Source organism: Pogonomyrmex barbatus, unplaced genomic scaffold (genome assembly GCF_055798465.1).
Source record: "Pogonomyrmex barbatus isolate J1 unplaced genomic scaffold, ASM5579846v1 scaffold14, whole genome shotgun sequence".
Taxonomy (NCBI): domain Eukaryota; kingdom Metazoa; phylum Arthropoda; class Insecta; order Hymenoptera; family Formicidae; genus Pogonomyrmex; species Pogonomyrmex barbatus.
In genome coordinates, this window is record NW_028297110.1 from 1,608,164 (window position 1) to 1,629,065 (window position 20,902).

The 20,902-nt window shown below is 37.0% G+C and overlaps 1 protein-coding gene across 1 annotated transcript in view; it reads left to right on the top strand.

Annotated features, from left to right (window-relative positions):
• Rat1 (5'-3' exoribonuclease 2 Rat1) overlaps positions 1-19,941 on the top strand; it is a 30,366-nt gene extending 10,425 nt beyond the window's left edge. Inside the window, exons 16-17 of the mRNA XM_011640646.3 lie at positions 17,890-18,107; positions 18,509-19,941. Coding sequence (XP_011638948.2) covers positions 17,890-18,107; positions 18,509-18,574 — 284 coding nt within the window. The 3' untranslated portion in view covers positions 18,575-19,941. The remainder of the gene's footprint in view (positions 1-17,889; positions 18,108-18,508) is intronic.
• The last annotated feature ends 961 nt before the right edge of the window (positions 19,942-20,902 follow it).

The following is a 20,902-nucleotide window of genomic DNA, read 5'->3' on the forward strand; positions in this document are numbered from 1 at the left end:
TTTTTAATTTAAGACTAAATTTTTTTTCTGTGCAGCATCATTTTGAGATCAATCATGATTTTCTAAGTGAAATTATATTTGATTGCGGATAATTCTGATAGTAAAATTATTATAAAATGCACTTTCTCTCTCTTTTTGTTTTAAAAATGTCAAGAATTATTAAGTAACATTTAAGTATCGGAAAATCCTTTTTCACTGAACAGAAAAACTAAAATGTTTAAACTTCAACAAATTTTATATTTGATTGCAACTCAACGGAAACTCTTGGACTATTTAATACCTTCACACTCTTGAAGATTGAAACGGATAATAAGATTTCTAGAATAACAATTAACGATTTTGTATTAAAATCATTTTTAACGTACGTACAGAAATATTTTCTTGTTTCTAGACCTATTTTCTAATGTGAATACGCGCGTTTTTACCAGGTTTATCTAATCTGGTGCGAAAATTAATTACACCGACGTAGCTTCCAGCGTTAACTTACCGGAAAACAGATATAAACCTAAACGCGTAAGTGCTGTATACACGCGTGAAGAATTCTAAAAGAGGAAGAGAGAATTGAAAGGAGACAAGACGAAAGGTGCGCGTCTTCTCTTCTGCCGTTTCTTTAACCGTTCATTCAGTCCCGCGGCCTATTCACGGTACGTTTATCTACCTGCGCATCATGGGATCCCCATTAAAGACGGGTTCCATTCACCTACGCGTGCAATGACGAACTTATCCCTCGGATCTTGGCAGGCAGTCAATGTCCACGGTTCTCTTTTGACCCTCGCTTCGAGACGGGCGATGAGAGGAACATTTGATAATCCTTGACGCCGAAAGACAGGCGGAAATTTAATCGCCATTGACTTGGTTTTTCAAAGAGGAAGAAAGAGAGGAAGTTACGAGAATTACGCTTCGCGATAGCGTCGGATTCGCATTTCGATTACTAATAACGCGCGGCTCGACGGCCAATAAAAACTTGGCTAACTATTAACGAGATCTGCCAGTCTCATTGCCGTACATCCGCCTTACAGTTATTCTCTTCAGTTCACGGATGCATAATCCCGTCGTATATGATATTCAAGTATCCTTTACTCTCTTTGATTTCAACCACGCGCGCATATCCTTGAATATCCTTTATTTTTACGTTTCTAACATTTGCATTTATTCCCTCTTCCCTTTCTATTTATTGTAAATTAAATTTATCAGAATTAATATTCAAATATTTCCTTTACATACAGACTAACACACTTATACTTTTAGCGACAATTTTCAAAAACATCCGAGTTAAAAGGAATAACAAATTATTGTAATAATTGTTGCAATATTAGGAAAGAAAAATTTTATATTTTGTTCCGATACGTTTTTTGATATATGAAATATACAAAATATATTTCTTAAAATATTAATTTTTTAATGAAATTTTAGCTTTCTATGATTTATATACATGGAAAGAACTTTTTTGCTGAAAAATCTAAAAATTTGACTGGATACAAATCTGAAAATACGTTTGTTGAACCGTTAGACTAATTATGTAGAACGTTCAAATTGCTTGCTAGAATAAATTTGTGCAGTATTATTATGCTCAAACATCCTATGTAATCATTTTAATAGCTCAATAAAATTATTTTCAGATCTATATCTGGCCAAATTTTTAGATACTTCAACAAAACTATTCTTTCCGTGTACCAGTAATACCGAAAATATCAGAAGATGATAAAGACTTGATGGATATTCTATTTTTAACGAAATTATATTACTTTCTTACCTAAATTTTATCTATTTTTATAATATTTGTATAACAAAAATCATTGGAACGTATTCAAATATCGAAAATTAGTTGCACCGAAATGATTTAGATCGTACCGAAATGAGTCCTATCTAGATAGAATTGTATATCAGTTACGACGACGATATTTGACGCGATATATAAATTAGTCGATGGGTGATAATATCGGAGCGACGTGCTTTTGCGGGATATAAGGCATGAAGCTTGTTTCCCGTGGTATGGGGTTGACGGGCGTCACCGGCAGCGCCGCGGCTAATTTCCTCGGCATTGAGCCGCATTGTGCTCTAAATCGGCCTTCCCGCCCCCTCGCAAAACTCACCCGCCGTAACCGCGCATCGGGAACGCGAACCCTCGGTGAAATTCGTCAGAGTCTATTGAGAGCGGGGTCAGCTATTTTGTTTGCGCGATAACCGTGTCTATGAATGGTCTTTAATAAAAACTAACTTGCACCGCCCACCGTGCCAACGTTGATCTCCTTAACTCTTTCTCGCGCGAAGAATATTCCCCTCGAGGGAAAAGATATACGAATATTTTTGTTTTGGAAAATAAGAAATCATCAAATCAACTCCAGAAAATTCCAAATTCAAAGTAACATTATTTTCTTAAATTAACATACGTTTTAGAAAACATCACGACATTTGAGCAAAAAGAATTTTTCTATAAAATTTGTTGCAACGTTTCTATTATTTTTATCTAATTATTACATTTCTAGTTATGAAAGCAGAAATGCATAATATAAAATCATGTTTTTTTTCACACCCATAGATATATCTGATATATAAAAAACGAATTAATTAACGAAGATATTTAAAATTTTTTCCGTTATAACTAGATCTTTTTTAATCTAGTAATTATAATGTGACTAAAATATATCAGGACTTTTCTTTTTTGTTAGTTTTTACGGAAGGATAGTTGAATTTTTTGTTTCTGATAACTGATAACGTATTTCATTCTCCGCACCGACATCGTGGTGAAGGAGTTGAGGATGCGTGAAGAACAGAGGGGTGAGTGAGCGACTCAGAGCGTCGAGAGGGATCTGCCCTCTCGTGAAGACTCTATCCGGTAGACAGTCTCACTAATTACGCCGCGCCTCATTAGCGTGGAAGTACCGTTGTCACTTAAGGATACGTGCGACTACTTCTATTCGGCTTTGTCAAAGATGACATTTTTTTGCTTAAGTGGGCGACGAAGGGACGAAAGATAGTGATTTTTGTGATTTCGTTGCAATTCAAAATGAGACTGAAAATTATTATTCTTCGGAAGAAACCAATTTTTTATTTCAATTGTCAAATTTCAATTGCATTTTGGGAAATTAATTTATCGAGATACTTTTGCGTAATTTGCACATAAAAGAAACAGGATAATAATTTATAATAATATCAGTTTTAATAATATCGATAGGATTGGAAATCTCGTATGATTAGTTTTTGTGTTAAGAAAGATGTGAAACAGCTTTTATAAAAATACTATGTGAAATTTACCCGGAGTAAAATATCTATTTTGAAATCATAATCGTAAAAAAGTAAATTATTCTTTTGTTAGCCTACATAATTGAGATAATAATATTTAACAGTATATTTATATATATAATAAAGCCCGACGAATGCTGTTTGAACCTAATAGACTATTCCAATCGATCTTTAGCGGGGTTGCTTTGATTATCAATTCCTCGCCTGACCGAACTTTGCGTCCGGCAGAAAAGACCCCCGTCTACCCCCTCATTCGGTTCCCCTGACACGTCCAATTCTCGATAAGCATGAAATTCTATTAGAGCGTCCCGATATCGGCACACGATTTCGATTTGTGTGTCGTGAAGGGTCAGCGCAGTTTCCAGTGGTTAATCGAAAATTAGTCTTTAAAGCCTTGTTCTATTAAAGCCTCGTTCTGATTACGAACGAAGCAGTGAACGTTCATTTAAAACAAATCTCTGATAAAAGCTCTAAAGCTCTAAAGCTCTAAATATTCAGACTAAAGAACTTCAGATTGAGATTAGATTGAAATTTAACCAATCAGAAAAAAGAAAATCAATTTCAAGTTTGGTGAACTTCGTTCAGATTGGTCAAATTCCAATCTAATCTCAATTTTAATCTTTAGCCTGATGCAGACATAAGATTGATAGTCCTCGATTTAAAATTGACTTAAAATTAATTTCAAATATGAAATTTATAAAATGATTCAATTTTTACTAATGAATATTTTGCGAAAATAATCTACCTCATATACATCGCAAAGAAATAATCTTACAACATCTCACTTCTGAATAATTTAATATGGCAGTAAGGCAATAGAATCTTAAAATTTTTAGAAATGTCAGGCTTTGATTTTTCACCCAAAAAAGATTCAACCGTGTCACATCGCGCGTTTTTCGTCACATTGGATTTTCGGTTTCGCTTACGCGAAACGTTGCGTCGTCTCGAATTACATCTCCGTGATCTGACTTGAAGAAACGAATGTCTTCGATAATTGGCTGACTATTTATCATAGTTTACTCGAAAGACGAAAGATCGCAGGTTGCAAATCGGGGGAAATCGAGATTGCGTTTCGTTCAGCCAGGATTCATGTGAATGGACCTTTTCTCCCGCTTCTTCGCGCGTAATACCGCATAAAGGTAAATGGTCCGTATATCCGAGAGACTATGAAAGGACAACTCTGCTTTTAGATCAAGCGGTACACCTGTACCGCACCCTAATTTCCTTCTCTTTATTCTCTCACGACCCTCGCTTCTTCTTCGTGTTGTCCCGAGGCTTCGGAAACAAGCTCAACGTCGTGATACTATAATTACCGTAAGAACTGGATGCGATAAGGATATTAATTGCTTTCTACGTTTGATCTGTTACGTAAATATATCCGAAAAATTTTTCCATCTTAATGTGATTATTTATAATTTATTTGTAATTTGTTTGTATTTTAAACGATAGGAAATTTTGAAAAAATTCACTCAGAATAGCATTTTTGTATTTCACTTCTTAAAATACATAGTTTGTATTTATGTCTTTCTAAGAAAAGAAGAAATATTAAAAATAATGACATTGATATTAATATATATAAAAATTTTATAGACCTCGACAATATTAAATTAATTTAATATTTAAAACTATCAATTTCTAAACATTCTCTATTTTTATTTTGAGCGTACAACGGTTTTCTATCATTAGACGATTTTTAGACAGAGACGAGATTTTCTTGCGACAAGCAGTCTTAGAATTCTATTACGAATTTCTCGCATGTTTCACATACTGACAAGTGAGTTGACAGAAAACTCGCGGACTGTAAGAAAACTTGTCGCCGTCTTCTCGACCCATCCTTGTGGCATCCCCCTTTTTCTTCGGCCTTGTGCTTTTTCCTTTTTCGCTTTCATTCCAATTAACCTTGAGGCCATGAAGCGGCTAGAAGCGGCTCGCCACGGGATATATGAGGGAGAACCACCACATAAAGGGAGCAGTCGAATGAGATTAATTCAAAAATGTCGACGAGCTCTCGCGCCCCTCAGTACGCGCACTCGTTTCCACGATAAAAAACTCTATAGGGTGTAACCAAACGAAAAGACACTAGTGCAAAATTGAATTGGAAATTTCATATTGAGTAACAATAAGTCCCGTACATTCGAACGTACATTCGAAAATATTTCCTTTAAAGATCGTCGCGAAAAGACTTTGCCTGCGAGATTTCTTAAGCTTGACTTCATTTCTCATATGTAAGATGATTTACATATTTCTGTAATTGTCAATTTTCCGAGTATTTTGTATGCACATTTTTCGCTAAAAGAACTATAATGATTTTTTGTTCTAAAATTAGTAGCAGTGCAATTTCTTTATTTTCGTGTTCTTTCTTTTCCTCGCGGGTCCGAATCCCGGCTCTGTGAAACTTTTTTTTTTTTTTTTTTTTTTTTCATTTGCAGTTTGGTACAATTTCCTCGCGCTTGGTTGCCTCGAGAACCCGCTCCGTGATTCGGACACGTTTGAAATATCGGGGAACCACAGTAGTGCTCGAAATCCGACGTTAGTATCCGCGTGGAAAGTAAAGAAAAGGTGAGTCGATCCCAGGAGGGTGCGGTTTTCCACCTCATTTCCGCGCGAAGTGAGGGAACAAGGATTGTGGATAAGAATTCGGGACTTCTTTCCCTTTTCTCCCGCCCCCTCTTCAGTTTTCACCACTCTCTCAATCTCCTCTATTGTGCCCTCCCATAGCAAACGGTGAGGATCATCCGGCGAATCGGATTTTTGTAGGCGCCGCCGCGGTGAACGATTTTTTACGTACAGACAATCTGGACAATGCCATTCCTCTCGATGGCTTTAAAATCCATTTCTCGCAACAAGAATATACGCAGAGTGAATTAAAAGTCGCGCGTCACGATAAAAAAGAATTTATCTCTAATTAAGTTTATTTTTTAACAGGTATTTGGAGTACCTGCTCTTAGATTCTTTGTTTTAACGTGCCTTCCGATAACGCTTTTTTTAACAGTATTATTTTTTTTAATATCGCCGATATTTTTTAGCTTGTTTCGCCATCGGAAGCGTGAAATGCCGTAAAATACACACTTGAAGAAAATTTGGGATCTATGATACGTTCGGAATCTCGCAAATCGTATCGGGTTTCTCTAAGTCCATGGCTAGGTGAAGATCTCTTCAGTTCGGTCCTCCGTTTGAACGATCTTCGGTCGTTTCGACTTGTTGACCTAGCGTCCCGTTCCTGGAGGATCCAGTTTCGTATCTACGAGAACTTAACTAACGATCGTGTGTGATGAGCCGCATTTTATTGGCCGAATGCGGAATCTTCGAAAGTGGATTTTCCTCCCTCTTTCTTGTTTCTGACATCTCTAGATCGTTTTTTTTACGAGTCGAATGTTGCTAACACTCTCTCAAAAATTGTCATTGTTGAAAAGAGAAGCTAATGATCTTTTTCTTTATTTTTTCTTTTTTTTTTTGCGAAAAATGAATGTCTCGCACGGATGAAGTCGAGATCTCCGCACGCACCTACTTGTCAACTACTTTAGGCTTTTCGGAGAGCCCTTGATTTCGCAATCCGTACTAAAGTCTCGTGGCGCGTAAAACGTGAGGGTGAAAGAGAAAAGGAGAAGAAACGAGTTACGCCTAAGTCCGTTAAAATGAGACAAAGAGAGAGAGAGAGAGAGAGAGAGAGAGAGAGAGAGAGAGAGAGAGAAGACATCCTTGATGTTGGTACCCCTTCGCGGTGTAGCATTTGTAGGAGATGACGATTCCCTTTGCGAGGAATAAATCCTGATAGAACCGGGGTGGGGCATATTTACAACCTGGAAAGAGAGAGAGAGAGAGAGGAAAGAGAAAGAGAAAGGAAGGAGAGAACCGTAGAAGGGGCACGAAAAAGAGGGCGATGGGAGTGAAGCGTCCTCGACAATTCTAGGATACTCCTTGCCAGTATCCTGGGGTCCTTGCTGCACAAGGACCATTCTTTTCCTCTTCTTCAGCGTGCTCGTTCCTGTACGGACGTCTTGTCTCTCCCTGTCTCTTTCCTCTTCTCTTACCCTTCTCGCTTCTCTCCTCTCTTTTTATCGCACGCCCGTCATTCACCTCTTTTTCGTAACATTCCGCCAATACACCGTTCCTTATTCCCTTCTCTATCGGTTTCCTCTTTTGTCGGACAGCCATCTTCACGACGCTCTTCTTACTCTTTGGGATCTTCCGCGCCTGCGACTCTTCAGTCTCGTTCCGTCCGCGTGCCCTTCTCGTTTAGTTTACGAAGCGATCATGTATAGGCTCGGATATCGCCTAATCGCGCTCCTCAGGATAGAGAAGTCTAGTAATTGTACCTAATACAGTCTTCAGATTCGAAAATTTTTATATATTTTTTTTTAAATCAAGATATTCGCTTAACGATTCTTCGAAATGTTCGTTCGACTATTAAGAATTTTAATATAGGAAGAATTTGTAGAAATTTAAGACAAAAAAGTACGAAAAGAAAAGTAAACGGATAAAAAGGGAAAAAGGAATAAAAAAAAGGTAATGAAAAAAATGATCCAAAGTTTACAATCCCAATCAGAATTTTGTGCATTCTACCACCAGTGCATCAATGATGAAGAGTGGATCCAGCACTGAATGTTTCGAGTGATATCACGTAGAGTGTGACTCCAGTGGGGAAAATCCATATTTCCGATGCATTCGATGATGCAAAAATGACGATTAAAACGTAATGTTCGTTTGCCCCTTCTGCTATTTAGTAGTATAAATTATACTATTTTCTTACTTTGGGAATCATGATAAAAATTTCAATTTTATGTAGAAGTTCATATACGATCTCTCTCTTTATCGCAACTTCAAGTGCGAAATTAATATAGAAACAAATTGTCTATTTGTCTGCCTTATTATCCAACTTTGCGTTTTCTGTGTCATGTACGTTATCACGTTTGTCTACGATAAATTCTAGTATTCGAGAAACGCAAGAACATATCACATTTTTTTCTAGACGTCATTACGTTAAAAACCGATACAACGACAGCGAGATTTGAACGGCGCAATCGGCTTGATTTCAAGAGCGGGCAAGTCGCTAACTATGGGGAATATATTTCTCTCTTCCTCTCTTCTTCCGGATTTTTTCCGATATTCGCTTTGCTCTGTCATAAACAACGAAAATATTGGCTCCGCGGTATAAATGCGCGAAGCATAAATTGGGAACCGCCGTCTCTTTTTCTGCGTATAAAAGTTAAGGCAAAATCATCAAGAAGAGAATATTTTATATGTTATTTGATGTTCTAACATTCTTGCAGAACATATTAAAATAAAATATAAAATTTTCCATAAAATATAGTTATTGTTAATGTTAGAAATTTAATCGTACATTCTCATTGATATTACGAATTAATATTTTTACTAAATTAGCAGAAATGTTAATTAAGATTTATGACAAAAATATATTTTACAATCATTCAAAGTCGATTACACATTTTTTAAAGCTTAATCTTTCTAGTTGACATAAAGTTTTATTTTATTTTATTTTATTTTATTTTATTTTATTTTATTTTATTTCACTTCGTGTGAGTCTGTGCTGCCTCGAATTTTACGAGAGTTCCTTTGTTTTGTAAAATAATATTGTTCCATGGTATTTTGTTTAGTCTGTGCTGATCCTATCCTAATTCAAACTATCGGGACGCTATTGTAATTAAATTTCAAAATTTAAGAGAGAAAGTTTTATCCTTGAATTATATTAGTTTGTTTAATTATATAATTTAGATAAAATATTCCACGCATTATTTAAACATTCTCATAATTCATGCTATTGGAGAACAGGGAGACGAGGAGGGAGAAAGAGACGTAGAGATGAGAGAGAAAAGAAAAAGTCCATTAATTATACGAGGTCATAGCTGAAAATTATTCGCGCATCAAACGTGAACAATATCATATCACTGACGGGAGTTAAGTTGAAGCGCCGGTTAAGGCGCCAGATAAGGCGCCATCGTTGATTGGATCACCGCGAGGAATCGATATCCTTCCTCCTCTTCCCTCGTCCCACTTCCGCTCAGCGGTCCTCTCCGTCTCTCTCTCTTTTACTTTCGCACGCCTACGTACAGTTTACCTTCGAACTCGTCTCTCTTCTCTCCCCCTCCCTGCCCTGCCACCCTCACCCCCCGTTTCTTCTGCCGGGCCATGGGTGCCGTGGGTGCCGTGGCTGCCTCCAATTTCTCCGTGACGGTCTCATGGAGGATTCTCGAGTGCCCTCTCATCGCCCTCCGGGCCATCCAACCGAGCTCTGTCCGGCAGTCTCCATGCCAACACCCGCTCGATAAATTTATTGGTCGCCTCTGACACGACTGCCACCGAGTTGTGTCTCTTTCGCGTTCGCTAGCGAGAATTCGCAGCTCGGCAAACGGTGCCCGATATGCGAAAGATAAGCGAGTCGAGTCGTCTTTTGATAAATATTTGTTTTTGAAAAGGAATTGCGAATTGTAATTTTGTAGATGCAGCCGTATTAGGAAAAAAAAAAAAAAAAAAAAAAGATTAAGAAACAATATTTCGCAAAATGAAACTCAAATAATGTTTTTTGATAATCATTTTCATACTGCATGTCAATCATTTATTCGTGACAATTAAGCCCGAATAAATCATAGTATTCACGCTCGATCAAATTCGAGCGTCTTTGTTATATTAAAAGAGATCACCTGAGTGATTTAAAAAAATCCGCGTCTTCCTATAAAATGGTAAATAAATTTGGAGCATGATCGCGAGAGTCAACACGTTACTCGCGTATCGTCTGCCCTTTCTTCCGATATTCCCTCGTAAATGTGCGTCGATCGAGGGTGTGTATATACGCGTATATCTGCCTACGCATAATGCACGCAATCCGGAGGTGTGTACACAGAGCAAGAAAGATAAAACAAAGTACAAGAGAGTTGGGTGAAAGAAAACGCGGAATTTGAGGAACGTTCATACAGCAAGCGAATGTTTTCTGATATCGTATGTAATTCGATTTCTTTTGAAAACTATAATGCGTGATTTGACATCACATTTTTTATAGTCTGAGAAAATTATTTCTGAAATTACAAATATAATTATAATTATAAATATATTCCATATATAAAGCAAATATCTTTCTTTGTATTAAATTAAAACGGCATGCATAATTCCGATACTTTTTGCGGATCATACGAACAGAATGAACTACTTTGTATTCCTATATTTTTCCTATAAACAGCAAATATATTTAAATATCTCGGAATTCTTTACTGACCGGTGATTCTCAAAAGTTTTATAATATGTTGTTTAATATTATAGCGAATATTATATTATACGAATTAACATTGATAAATTCAAAACGAAGACGGGTGGGTTTATATAGCGAGAGCAGAAAGAAAAGAGGAGATAACATAAAGTTGAAAGAGAGAAGTGGCGTGATTCGACGACTGTGGAGAATTTCAAGTAGGAATAAGAATGTTCGCGGAGAGACGAGAAATGGAAAGCGTCAAAGATGGCAGAAAGAGAGAGGAAGTGATAAGGAGGGCGAATTAGTCGGGGAGAAATAAAGCAGAAAGGAAACAGTAAAGGAGAAAAGGGGAGGACAAGACGCGGGGGAGGAGGGCGCAGACGATCAACGTTACCAACACACTCCCGATACGTTTATTAACGCACGTTGCACGATGGGTATTTGCTGGCGCAGCATCGGGATCAGCTGTATGCGGCAGGCAGCCAAGCAGAGGGTCAAGTGTTCCTCCTTCTCTGATCTTCCCTCTTTTTGTCTCGTTTCTCTGCCCTGCCCTGCCCTTATTCCCCCTCGCTTGCCTTCTCGAACGCTTCGCGTCGCGACGCCGAAAGGTAAAACATTCAGAGTAGAAATGCTCGCGCTTGCAAACTACTACGTCGCGTTGCCGAGTCGGCGAAATTCATCGGCGAATTGTCCAAAAAATTGTATGTCCCTAATAATTCAGTAGACACATAGTCAAGTGAACGCTCTTGTCTTGTGTGTGCGCTTTATTTCAATTTGGAAGAAAGAAAGTTGATACGAACGTAGATTCGAAAATGCATTATTTTTGAATTATCTCCATTTTTTTTTAGTTGAAATTTGAAATTGCTTTGCTTTCAAACTTTTTTGTTAAAATTGAAAGAAGAGAAGATCCACCACCTGTGAAGATGCAGTCCACTTAGCATCTCTTGGCAGAGATCAGGATTTCACGCAGTTATGCATTCTAAGTAGTGCTAAAACAGCCAGCAACTCTCATTTGACTTTAATTCTAAAACTTATGGAGATCATTTCTTCTTTTAATTTTGACAAAAAAATTTGAAAGCACAACAATCTGAAATTTCAACTTAAAAATAACGATAATTCGAAAACGCATTTCCAAATCTGTATTCCTACCAACTTTTTTTTTTCTTTTCTTTTCTTTTGGATCTCTAGTCACCTCCCGACCGATTTTTTTCTTTTCTTTTCTTTTGGATCTCTAGTCACCTCCCGACCTCCACTTTTGAACACCCTGTATAGATAGCTTTATGATATCTAGTTTTTATGATTTTATAATTGGAAAAAGAACTCGATGAAGAAGAATATAGATGAATAAAAATGAAGCTTTAATCGCCTTTTTTGAAAGTTCAAAGTTAAATCTTGCTTAAACATCGTCAAAGTTACTTCTATTTAATGTGCATATGATACTTTTGCCTTTGGAAAAGAGAAAGATGTATTTAATACATCGCATTATTTAATATGTTTATCGGCATTTAATTTATGCAGTGTACGTCTGTGGGACGTACACGCATCGAATCGTACGAATGGCGATATTAGCCGCACTTGAAGTAGATCTGGCATTTAGGATTCAGAGTCATTTTATTAGAATCTAAATAGGTACTGTACTCGGATTCAGACGTAATGGATACGATAATTACGCGCGTTTCCATTTTAACGGACACCTGCAGTAAAGCGGATGTTAAATGTAGATAGAATCGGCGGTCACATAGAAACGAACGGGAACGAGTGGCTTCTCCGTCCGTCTCTTTCGTGCCATTGTGGGACGAAAGAGACGGACCTCGTCCAGTCATCGATATCGAAACGCCAATTGGAAAGCTCTGCTGAATACTCACGAGCCGGTTGGAAATCGGAGCTTTTCCGCACTCGAGTTTCGGTTTCGCTGATTCCCAAAGCTCATCGAGGCGTAGATTGAATTGTTTCGACAAACGGCCGAACATTTAGCAGATACGATTTTGAAATTGTTACTGTCGAAATAAACATGCGCCTGTAGCATGCTTTGGTCAATGTAATTTCAATATTGCCTATCACACAATTTTAATGTAGAATTGACACGTGGTTTTTCGATAGCGAGGGGAATCGATGTATTCGTAGCGGAAGAATGCAGTAACATTTTGTACAACATAGCTTCCACTAGTTTTATGTATTTCTGCGATGTACAAAGCACGAATTTTTTAGACCGACTGGTTACCGTTACGCGAAATATTATCCGTTTTTTTTTTTTAAATTAATTCTATTTTTTTAGATTTTTCGATTATTTACATTTTTCATTTTTCACGAATTTTTTAATAAATTCAATATTTCAAATTTACGATAAACGTTTCGTTTTTAATCGCTCATAATTAAAAAATTGCTGACATTGCGATTTTCTCTCCTGAAGAAAAATTGATTTCCTAATTTCAATCGTAACGTATTCATGGATGAATTAAATTTAATATATCGATTTTAATAAATTAAATACCAAAAAAGAAGTATGTACGTGCGTGCTGAGTTACATTCTTTTCTCGAGTGGATCAAAAGTATACCGAGAGAAAGGAGAAGAAGAGGGGAAATAAAGAGGAAGCAAAGAGGAATCTCGCGAATCGTTGGGAGTAAATGCCGCTCGGTTCTCGTCTCGTCTCATTTCGTTTCATTCCGTTTCGTTTCGTTTCGTCGACTGGCTCGTCGAGGCGCTAGAAGAGCCGCCTTCGAGGGCCTCCATTACCGCCGCCGACTAGAGAGGCGGAAGCGGGGATGGAAGAAATAAGAAAGTGGAGAACCTGAAGTTGTACACGGTTCGTTTCTTCTCTGCGGCGTAAAGGCCTGCACGAAATACTCATGTGTACGAAAGAAACAGGGGGAAAAACGCGGAAGAAGATGAAAATGATGATGACGAAGACGAAGATCTGGACGTAGACGAAGATTAAGATGAAGGTGAAGAGTAGGAAGGTAAAGAGAAAGGAGAAGAACCTGAAATATTATTATAAAATAACACTAGGGGGATGGCTGGAATAGGAAGTGGAAAAATGGGGAATGCAACGCGGCGAGAAGCGCGGCGGAAAAATTACTGCCCGCCTGACTAACTGGCTTCATAGAGGAAAAGCCTTTTTATATTTCGCGTATACGCATCGCGAGCACGCGGTGATCTCAAAGGCGCGCCTTCAACCACGCTGAGTTCCATCGATCCTCCTCCCTTCCTCTTCGTCTTCTCCCGCTCCGTACCCCACAAGAGTGGTGGGCGGAACAAAGCCACCGGAAATCGCCCGAGTGGTACTTTGGCCTGGTGGTGGCGCCATCTTGTACCATTGGATGCTGAGTTTTATGGGGGAGAACGTGTACGCATTGTTCTTGCACCCAGGTAGTTTGTAGATGCGGGCCCTCTCCCCTTGCTCCACTTTTTATCGTTCCTTTTACTTTCTTCTTAGCGTTGCGCGTAGGCTGTACTAGTCGGATTTTAAAAGAAAAATTTTAAACGAGTTGATAATTATAATGATCGTTAATAATTATCGTAATTACAACATCCTTCTAATTCGATGAATTTTAAGAGAAATGTCTTCAAATCGAGTGAGATCGATTAGCCTGTGCCACGCGTTTTGCTTCAAAATATCTCCACCGAACTTTATCTCTACTGACTAGATTATTTTATAAATTAAACATATTTGAAACTAAAAAGTTTGATAAATTAAATAAATAAAGAATGTATTAAAGAATGATTAAAGATAGCTTATTAAATTTAGTTTTTCTTCTTTTCTAAAGATTTATATAATAATTAAAAAAATCGCAATTAATATGTTACAAGACAGGTCCAAGTGCTTTCTAAAAATCTACATTATTTCCCAAGACCAAATCAATCCCTTTTCTAGGAAATTACGATTTAATAATTTTTCTATCTTGTACGATGATTATAAATTTCGTTTAATTTATGTACATCTCCCATTGATAAAAAATGCTCTGTATACGCATCTGCATAAAAGGAGGACAAGATGAAGAGAATTTATATAGCTTATGTCTTTTACACATGTTGTATAATATTTACCTACACCTACCATAAGCATATAAGAGAGAACTGCTTTCGTAGGAATAATGTGTACATAAAAGGAAAGAATGATTTCTAAAAAAAGCTGAGATCAAGGTTTAATCACTGCATCCACTTGTTTCGAAAATCAATGTTTATGATACCAGATTAATGGCCAGACAGAGATTAACGCTTTATAGAAATTAATTCGTATAATAAATTTCTCATCTTTCATGATCCTAACTTAACTTTTAATAACTTAATCTTATATTGAATAATTATTTTATAGTAATGAAGATATAATTTTTTCTATACCTCCAATTAATTAGTTTATAATCAGCTTTATCCGATTTATTCATTAAATTGCATGGAAAAATTTTTAATAAATATATATATTTTAACCATTTCGTTAGAAAATGATAAAGGTTTTGACATCTTATTTATGCATCACTTTGAACACGATTAAAAAATTTTCTTTAAACAGCATCGTGTGTAACAAATTTTTTGGAACTTGATATTATAAATTTTATAATTATGTAAGTTATTCGGAATTTTTATTTTACATGATCGAATAAAATTTTCGAAAAATATAAAACTCATAAAATCGGCAAATCTAAAATAAAACTTGGCTAGATAAAATGACACGCAAAGACAGATATGTCATTTAAGAATAAGAGATAAGGATAGATTCGGGAATAGCATTTATAAGCTCAATATATAGACGAAAGATGCAGCCAAGGGGGAAAATGTAGCTATATATTCGGGGGGGGGGGGGGGTCGGGGTACGGCGTGGCAGGTCGAACGTGGACGGGAAAGTGTAATTTCAGTTTGAAACAGGAACGGGAGAGGCCGACCCACATCGAGGTTTTGAGTGTTTGTACTGCTGACGCGGCAATCCAATCCAATCCAATACCCATAGCGAGTAGGTACCTACTGCAGCACATATACGTACATATGAACGAATCGCCTTTCTTTCTCTATCCTGATACCTTTTCGTCTGGTTTCCAATACAATTTCGCCTCCGGTTCGAGCCGGCGGAAGTTCCGTCTCGTAAATGGACGCACGCCATTTTCCCCGCTTCTAATGATTCTCACGTCATTCAATTGTAAATGTGTCGATTTATTTTGGGTAAACATCGATTTTGTTGTGTCTCCAGACTATTTACTAATTATATTTACTTAACGTATAGAAAAATAATTCCCCGATTTCGAAATGATTTGCAATACATCGCATGGTTATATTTATTTAGCTTTAACACAATTCGATATTTTTTATTAGAAGAAAAACATCTCCTTTAAAAAATAAAATTATTCTTAAATTGTCATCGAGACTTTGCAATCTCATATCTATTTTAAATCAATGTTATCAATCTTATTAACCTTAATCTCACTTAAATTTATTCTTTTTAATTTCAAAAATTGAGAAAGCAGATAGAGAATAAATTAAAACGAGATTAAAGTTAATTGTTAGAAATGACATCGGTCTTCCTGAAATATTTTTATTCTGTATTACTGCATTAATTTAAAAATATTGTAGAATATAATTTTTGAAGATATAAAATTGTTTAATAATTTGTTAGCCTTGACTATTATCTGGCTAAAATTAATATCAATCTCCTTGACGCATGATTGACGCGCGATGGATTTCGAGGAATGCCGAATATACCGGAATACATCGAAGATCTAATTAATTATCTATTCGAACACGTGGCTCGGTAGGTACGAGTTTGGCTCGAGATAGGGTTGGAACGAGTCGAGCAACACGCGAGCCGCCTGGTAACGGTGCGTTATTATCATAAACGCAACAATAACGAGGGATGATCCGACGTGTAAACTGTTAAACCCTCCTTCCTTTCCCCTATCGGAGGCTGTGGGTGAGGATTATCGTGGCGGGGAGGGGGAGGGGGGGGGACAGCGCGGGCCGTCTGGAATCTACGGGGATGTTATTGTTACCATGAAAGAATGAAAAGAATGATGGGGAGAAAGAGAAAGGGAAACGTATATATTCCCTCCCCTCTCTCTCTCTCTCTCTCTCTCTCTCTCATCCTCTCTATTTCTATCTCTATCTCTTAGTTAGACGCGATGGGAGTCTATAACTGGTATTCAAATGCTCGCGAGATCACCCCTTCGGCCTTCGATGATCTCGACGGTGTTTGCCGACTCCTATTACGAGCTCGATTGCACCAAACTATACGATTATCGTGCATCAGTGAGATAGCCTTTGTACGCACAACCGTTGGAACCCGGAGGTTAAAGAGTTACGCCACTTTGCGCGAACGCCGCGCGCGTCGAAGTATGTATTACGGTGACAAAGGGACCCCGAACTTGAAAACAATTAATCACAATACAAAACATTTGTCAAGCGTCATTCTGTTCGGGCCGCGAGTTTTCTGGTCAACTTTCGCATCAATCTTCTCGCGAAGATACCAGGAGAGATAATCATTTATAATTATTAAAATCATCGCGACTTTTCCAGTTTTGCATGCTATGTCTTCGTAATTTTTTAATCAATTAAAATGCCAACTTAAATCATTTTATCTTAAAATAATTCTAACTTAAAATTCCGTTAAAGTAGGATTGTTAATTAACTGTATGCGCGTCGCGTGCGCGTCATCAATTCAATTAAAATTGATTTCCACCCGTAGCGACACATCAAACGACGAACCACCCCCTCGTGCTCGTGATGCTTTCTCTGATTCCGGATTCCCCCTGGGCACGGTGGAGCATCGTCATAAAGCAGCGACCATCTCGCAATTGCTATGAATATTCAAACGGGAGTCGGCGATGGCAGCGATGCCGGTTTGTTTTGTCCTTTTGTCAGCGCGATCATTACATCTCGCGACCAATTTTTCTATCGACTCGCGAGAGCGAGATGCACGAGGGGGAGTCTGACGTTTCGTGCAATATTGACGATATTGGAAATGTTTAAACCGGAAATGGAAGGCGCTGAGAACGCCAAGCGTATCCCGCCGCGTTATCCCGCGTACCCGGGCTCCTTCACCCCCGAAGTGCGCTTTCGAAAATCCCTTATTAACGACGGGTCTGGTATAGCGCTATTATGACGTTCCACGGCGCGAGCAAACGCTTATATCCAGTGACGTTACCGGGTCCTACGCACGCTGCATATTATTTGGGAACTAGAGACACGCGCCGGCACGCTCCCATTCATCTAAGCTGCTATATTGCGCCCGCCTCTCCCCCTTTCCTTCCTCCCTTTGCGTGCCCTGTCTTAATTATTGAGAATAACTACGCGTTTTCGGCGCAACTAATTCGTAGCAATATTTATTAAGGGGTTAAATCCTAAGCCGGATATATACATACTCTCAGGGGTCTTTATTGCTGCTCAGCTATTTTTACGCGTGAATATATAAACTTTCCCTGCCCGTACTTAACATGTCCGTCTTTTTTTCATTTGTTTCCAGGTTATCGAAGCGGATCGGAGTATGGTCAATCGAATTATGGTTACAACAGTGCCGGTTCGAGTCAGATGCATGGACCATGGGCGTCCAGTTATGGCATGCGCCAGTCGAATTATCCATCCTTGGAGTATCATCACCGTAATCAGTACAATAATCATCGTCAACAATCCTCGCGGAACAGTTACCAGAGTTCACAGCAAGGCTATCACAGTCAGCGAGGGGTATGTCATTTTGTTACTTTTATTATGTATGAGGTATTAAAAGAATTTTTAAGGATAATACATTCACTAAATAGAAAATATCTACTTCACTGAATACTGGATTGAAAGAATTAAAATTAATCAGAATTAAAATTAATACATGAAAATTGGGGAAAACATAATACAAAAGGAAGAAATTAAATTCTACCGTTATTTTGACCTAATTTTAATCATTTTTTTAATATTTTTATTTTTAATTTTGTTTCATCAATTTTGAAATCGAAAAGATAGAAATTTTTAAAAGCAAATTCTTTTTTAATAAGATGAAGAAAATTGTGGTATCATTAAAATGGGATAATAGATTTAGAATGGGTTAGAATGGATTATTAGATTTAGGGGATGTTGCTTATCTCATGTTATAGAATTACTCGTCGACTCGAGGAGGAGGTGGAGGAGGCCACCGAGACGGATGGCGACGAACGATGTAGATGTTAGAGTAAGAGGTCGACTAATTTTGTCGTTCATCATGCAATAGTTAAGGAATTCTATAAAGAATCACACACCGCGCATTATAATTATTTAGTTAATAAGGTTTAAGGATCATTGTCAAAGTACGCGTTCTAAATAAATGCATCAATTCGAAAATGGTTTAACGAGACATATCGGAATTCTTGACGGATTTTTAGTGCAATAAAAGAGCGCGATTATTGTCGACTGATTACTGTTCAAACACTGTATTTTTTAGTACTACAGTCAGATTTTTTTTTCTAACTCGATGTTGTCTCAGAGATAACATTACGTATTTCTATTTTTATTTCTATTTTTGCACATATAGATGCTTTTAACAAATATCAATGTTTAAATATATATGCAATATGCTGCACAAGGGACTTTTCCTGATTATAAATCGATCGATAAATTCTTAATTGCATAAAATTTTTTGCAAAGATACAATAGCGATTGTCATTTTTGATTTTTGTCGCGAGATATTGGGACAAAACGGAAATAACAATTTTACAAGAAAGCAGATTCAATCGAAGAGAAAACAAAATTTAGTATCTATTTATCGATACTAAAATGTTTTCTATCAAACATTTCAATTTTTTTTGTTAATTTTAATATCATAGAATTCATAATCGAAAGAAAACCCGCAAAAACTGATATAGCGTTTGCTGCATTTATCGGAAACGATATATATTAATTCATATATTAAAAACATGCGTAAAAAGCATAAGCAAAGATCAAGCAACAAATCGCTTAATATTTTCAATAATAAAAAATTAAATTTAATAAGAAAACATTCAATTATAATTTGTTTCTTAAATTATACTATTATATGCTCTTTTTTTTTTATAAATGCAATATGTTATATAGTATTGATACATATTGGCGATTATATTGGCGACTACATTCTTTTAGTATGCGTATGCTTATCAGACGTCGGCTTTATTTTTCGCATTTATGGGTATATCGGCAGAAGCCTATTTTGTTCGAATCTACGAACGTCTTTCTCGATCAGGATATTTATTCAATCAGATTGCACTTTTATAACGATCGATATGGTAGGATATGGTCGGATACGGTAGGATTCTGACGTCATCGTATTTGACGATTAGAACGAGTACGTTGACGAATACATGTAATTTGTGGATTGTATACTAATGGCTAACGCGGTAAAATAATAAATTAAGGATACCAGTGTCGTTGCATTGAATTTCGCATGTGAAACTGAATACACAGTAATGTATGCTAAATATAATGCCAAGGTATAACGATACACCGATGTGGTACCGAATGACCGAATGGCATTTGGAATTTTTCTCTGTATTGAAATACACGATATTTCCTTAATGAAGGCTGCTTAATATTTATTGCACTTGTAACAAGAAATTCCTATATTTTTCCCGTCATTCCTCGAACAAGCTTTGCAAGCTGTAATATTAATTCTTAATCTCGGTACTCGGAGTGTTAAATGGGTATTATTGATAGCGAATATAAAACAATTTAGCCTTATATAAAGAAAATTAAAAAAGAAAAATTTCAATAACCATATTAATTTTTTCTAAAGAAAAAGTTATGAAGCAGATAGATTAATGAAATTAAAGTGTCATATACATATAACATAATTGTGTAATATTTTGTGGCATTTAGATAAAAAAAATTCTATCTTCTTTTATATGTTGCAATTATGTTTCTTCCTAGCGAGATTGTTTTTTTTTTTTTTTTTTTTTTTCATAATGGCTAATTAAGAATATGGACCGATAGATTTTTATTCAGATTATAAATTGCGTGTGTTGGAAGGACAAAAAGTGCGTCTCTTCGCACGGCATTCGACGTTATCGCGGTTCCCATTATTGTGCCCCGTGATGAAATAAAGCTCTATCTAACACCGAGATCTACCCTACGCTAGTAGTTGCGGTCGCTTATCAGGTACACCACCCTCTCGATTTCTCTCTATTGTCTGCAGCTCTTTAAGCGCAGGGCTTGCATCGTAAGTCGTCGCAACGCGTTTATTTGCAAAGACATTGTGCGAATCTGACTCGATAGGAAAAAGCGTTATAACGAGACTGTCGTTATCTTGATAACGGTCTTTCTAAGCTTCGTAAAATTTACAATTTTTATAATCATATTTTTTCTAACATGATAAAAAACCTGTTCTTTTTAGCTAAACTTCTTGTGTGCACGATTCATCCCTTTTCCTTTTTTCTCTCCGACGTGGACAGATAAAGAAGGAGGAGGATGCAAAACGGTGCAAGAAACTCAGGCTCAATATTTCTCTTTTATATCTATTAGTATGATTTTCCCTTCTTAAATAT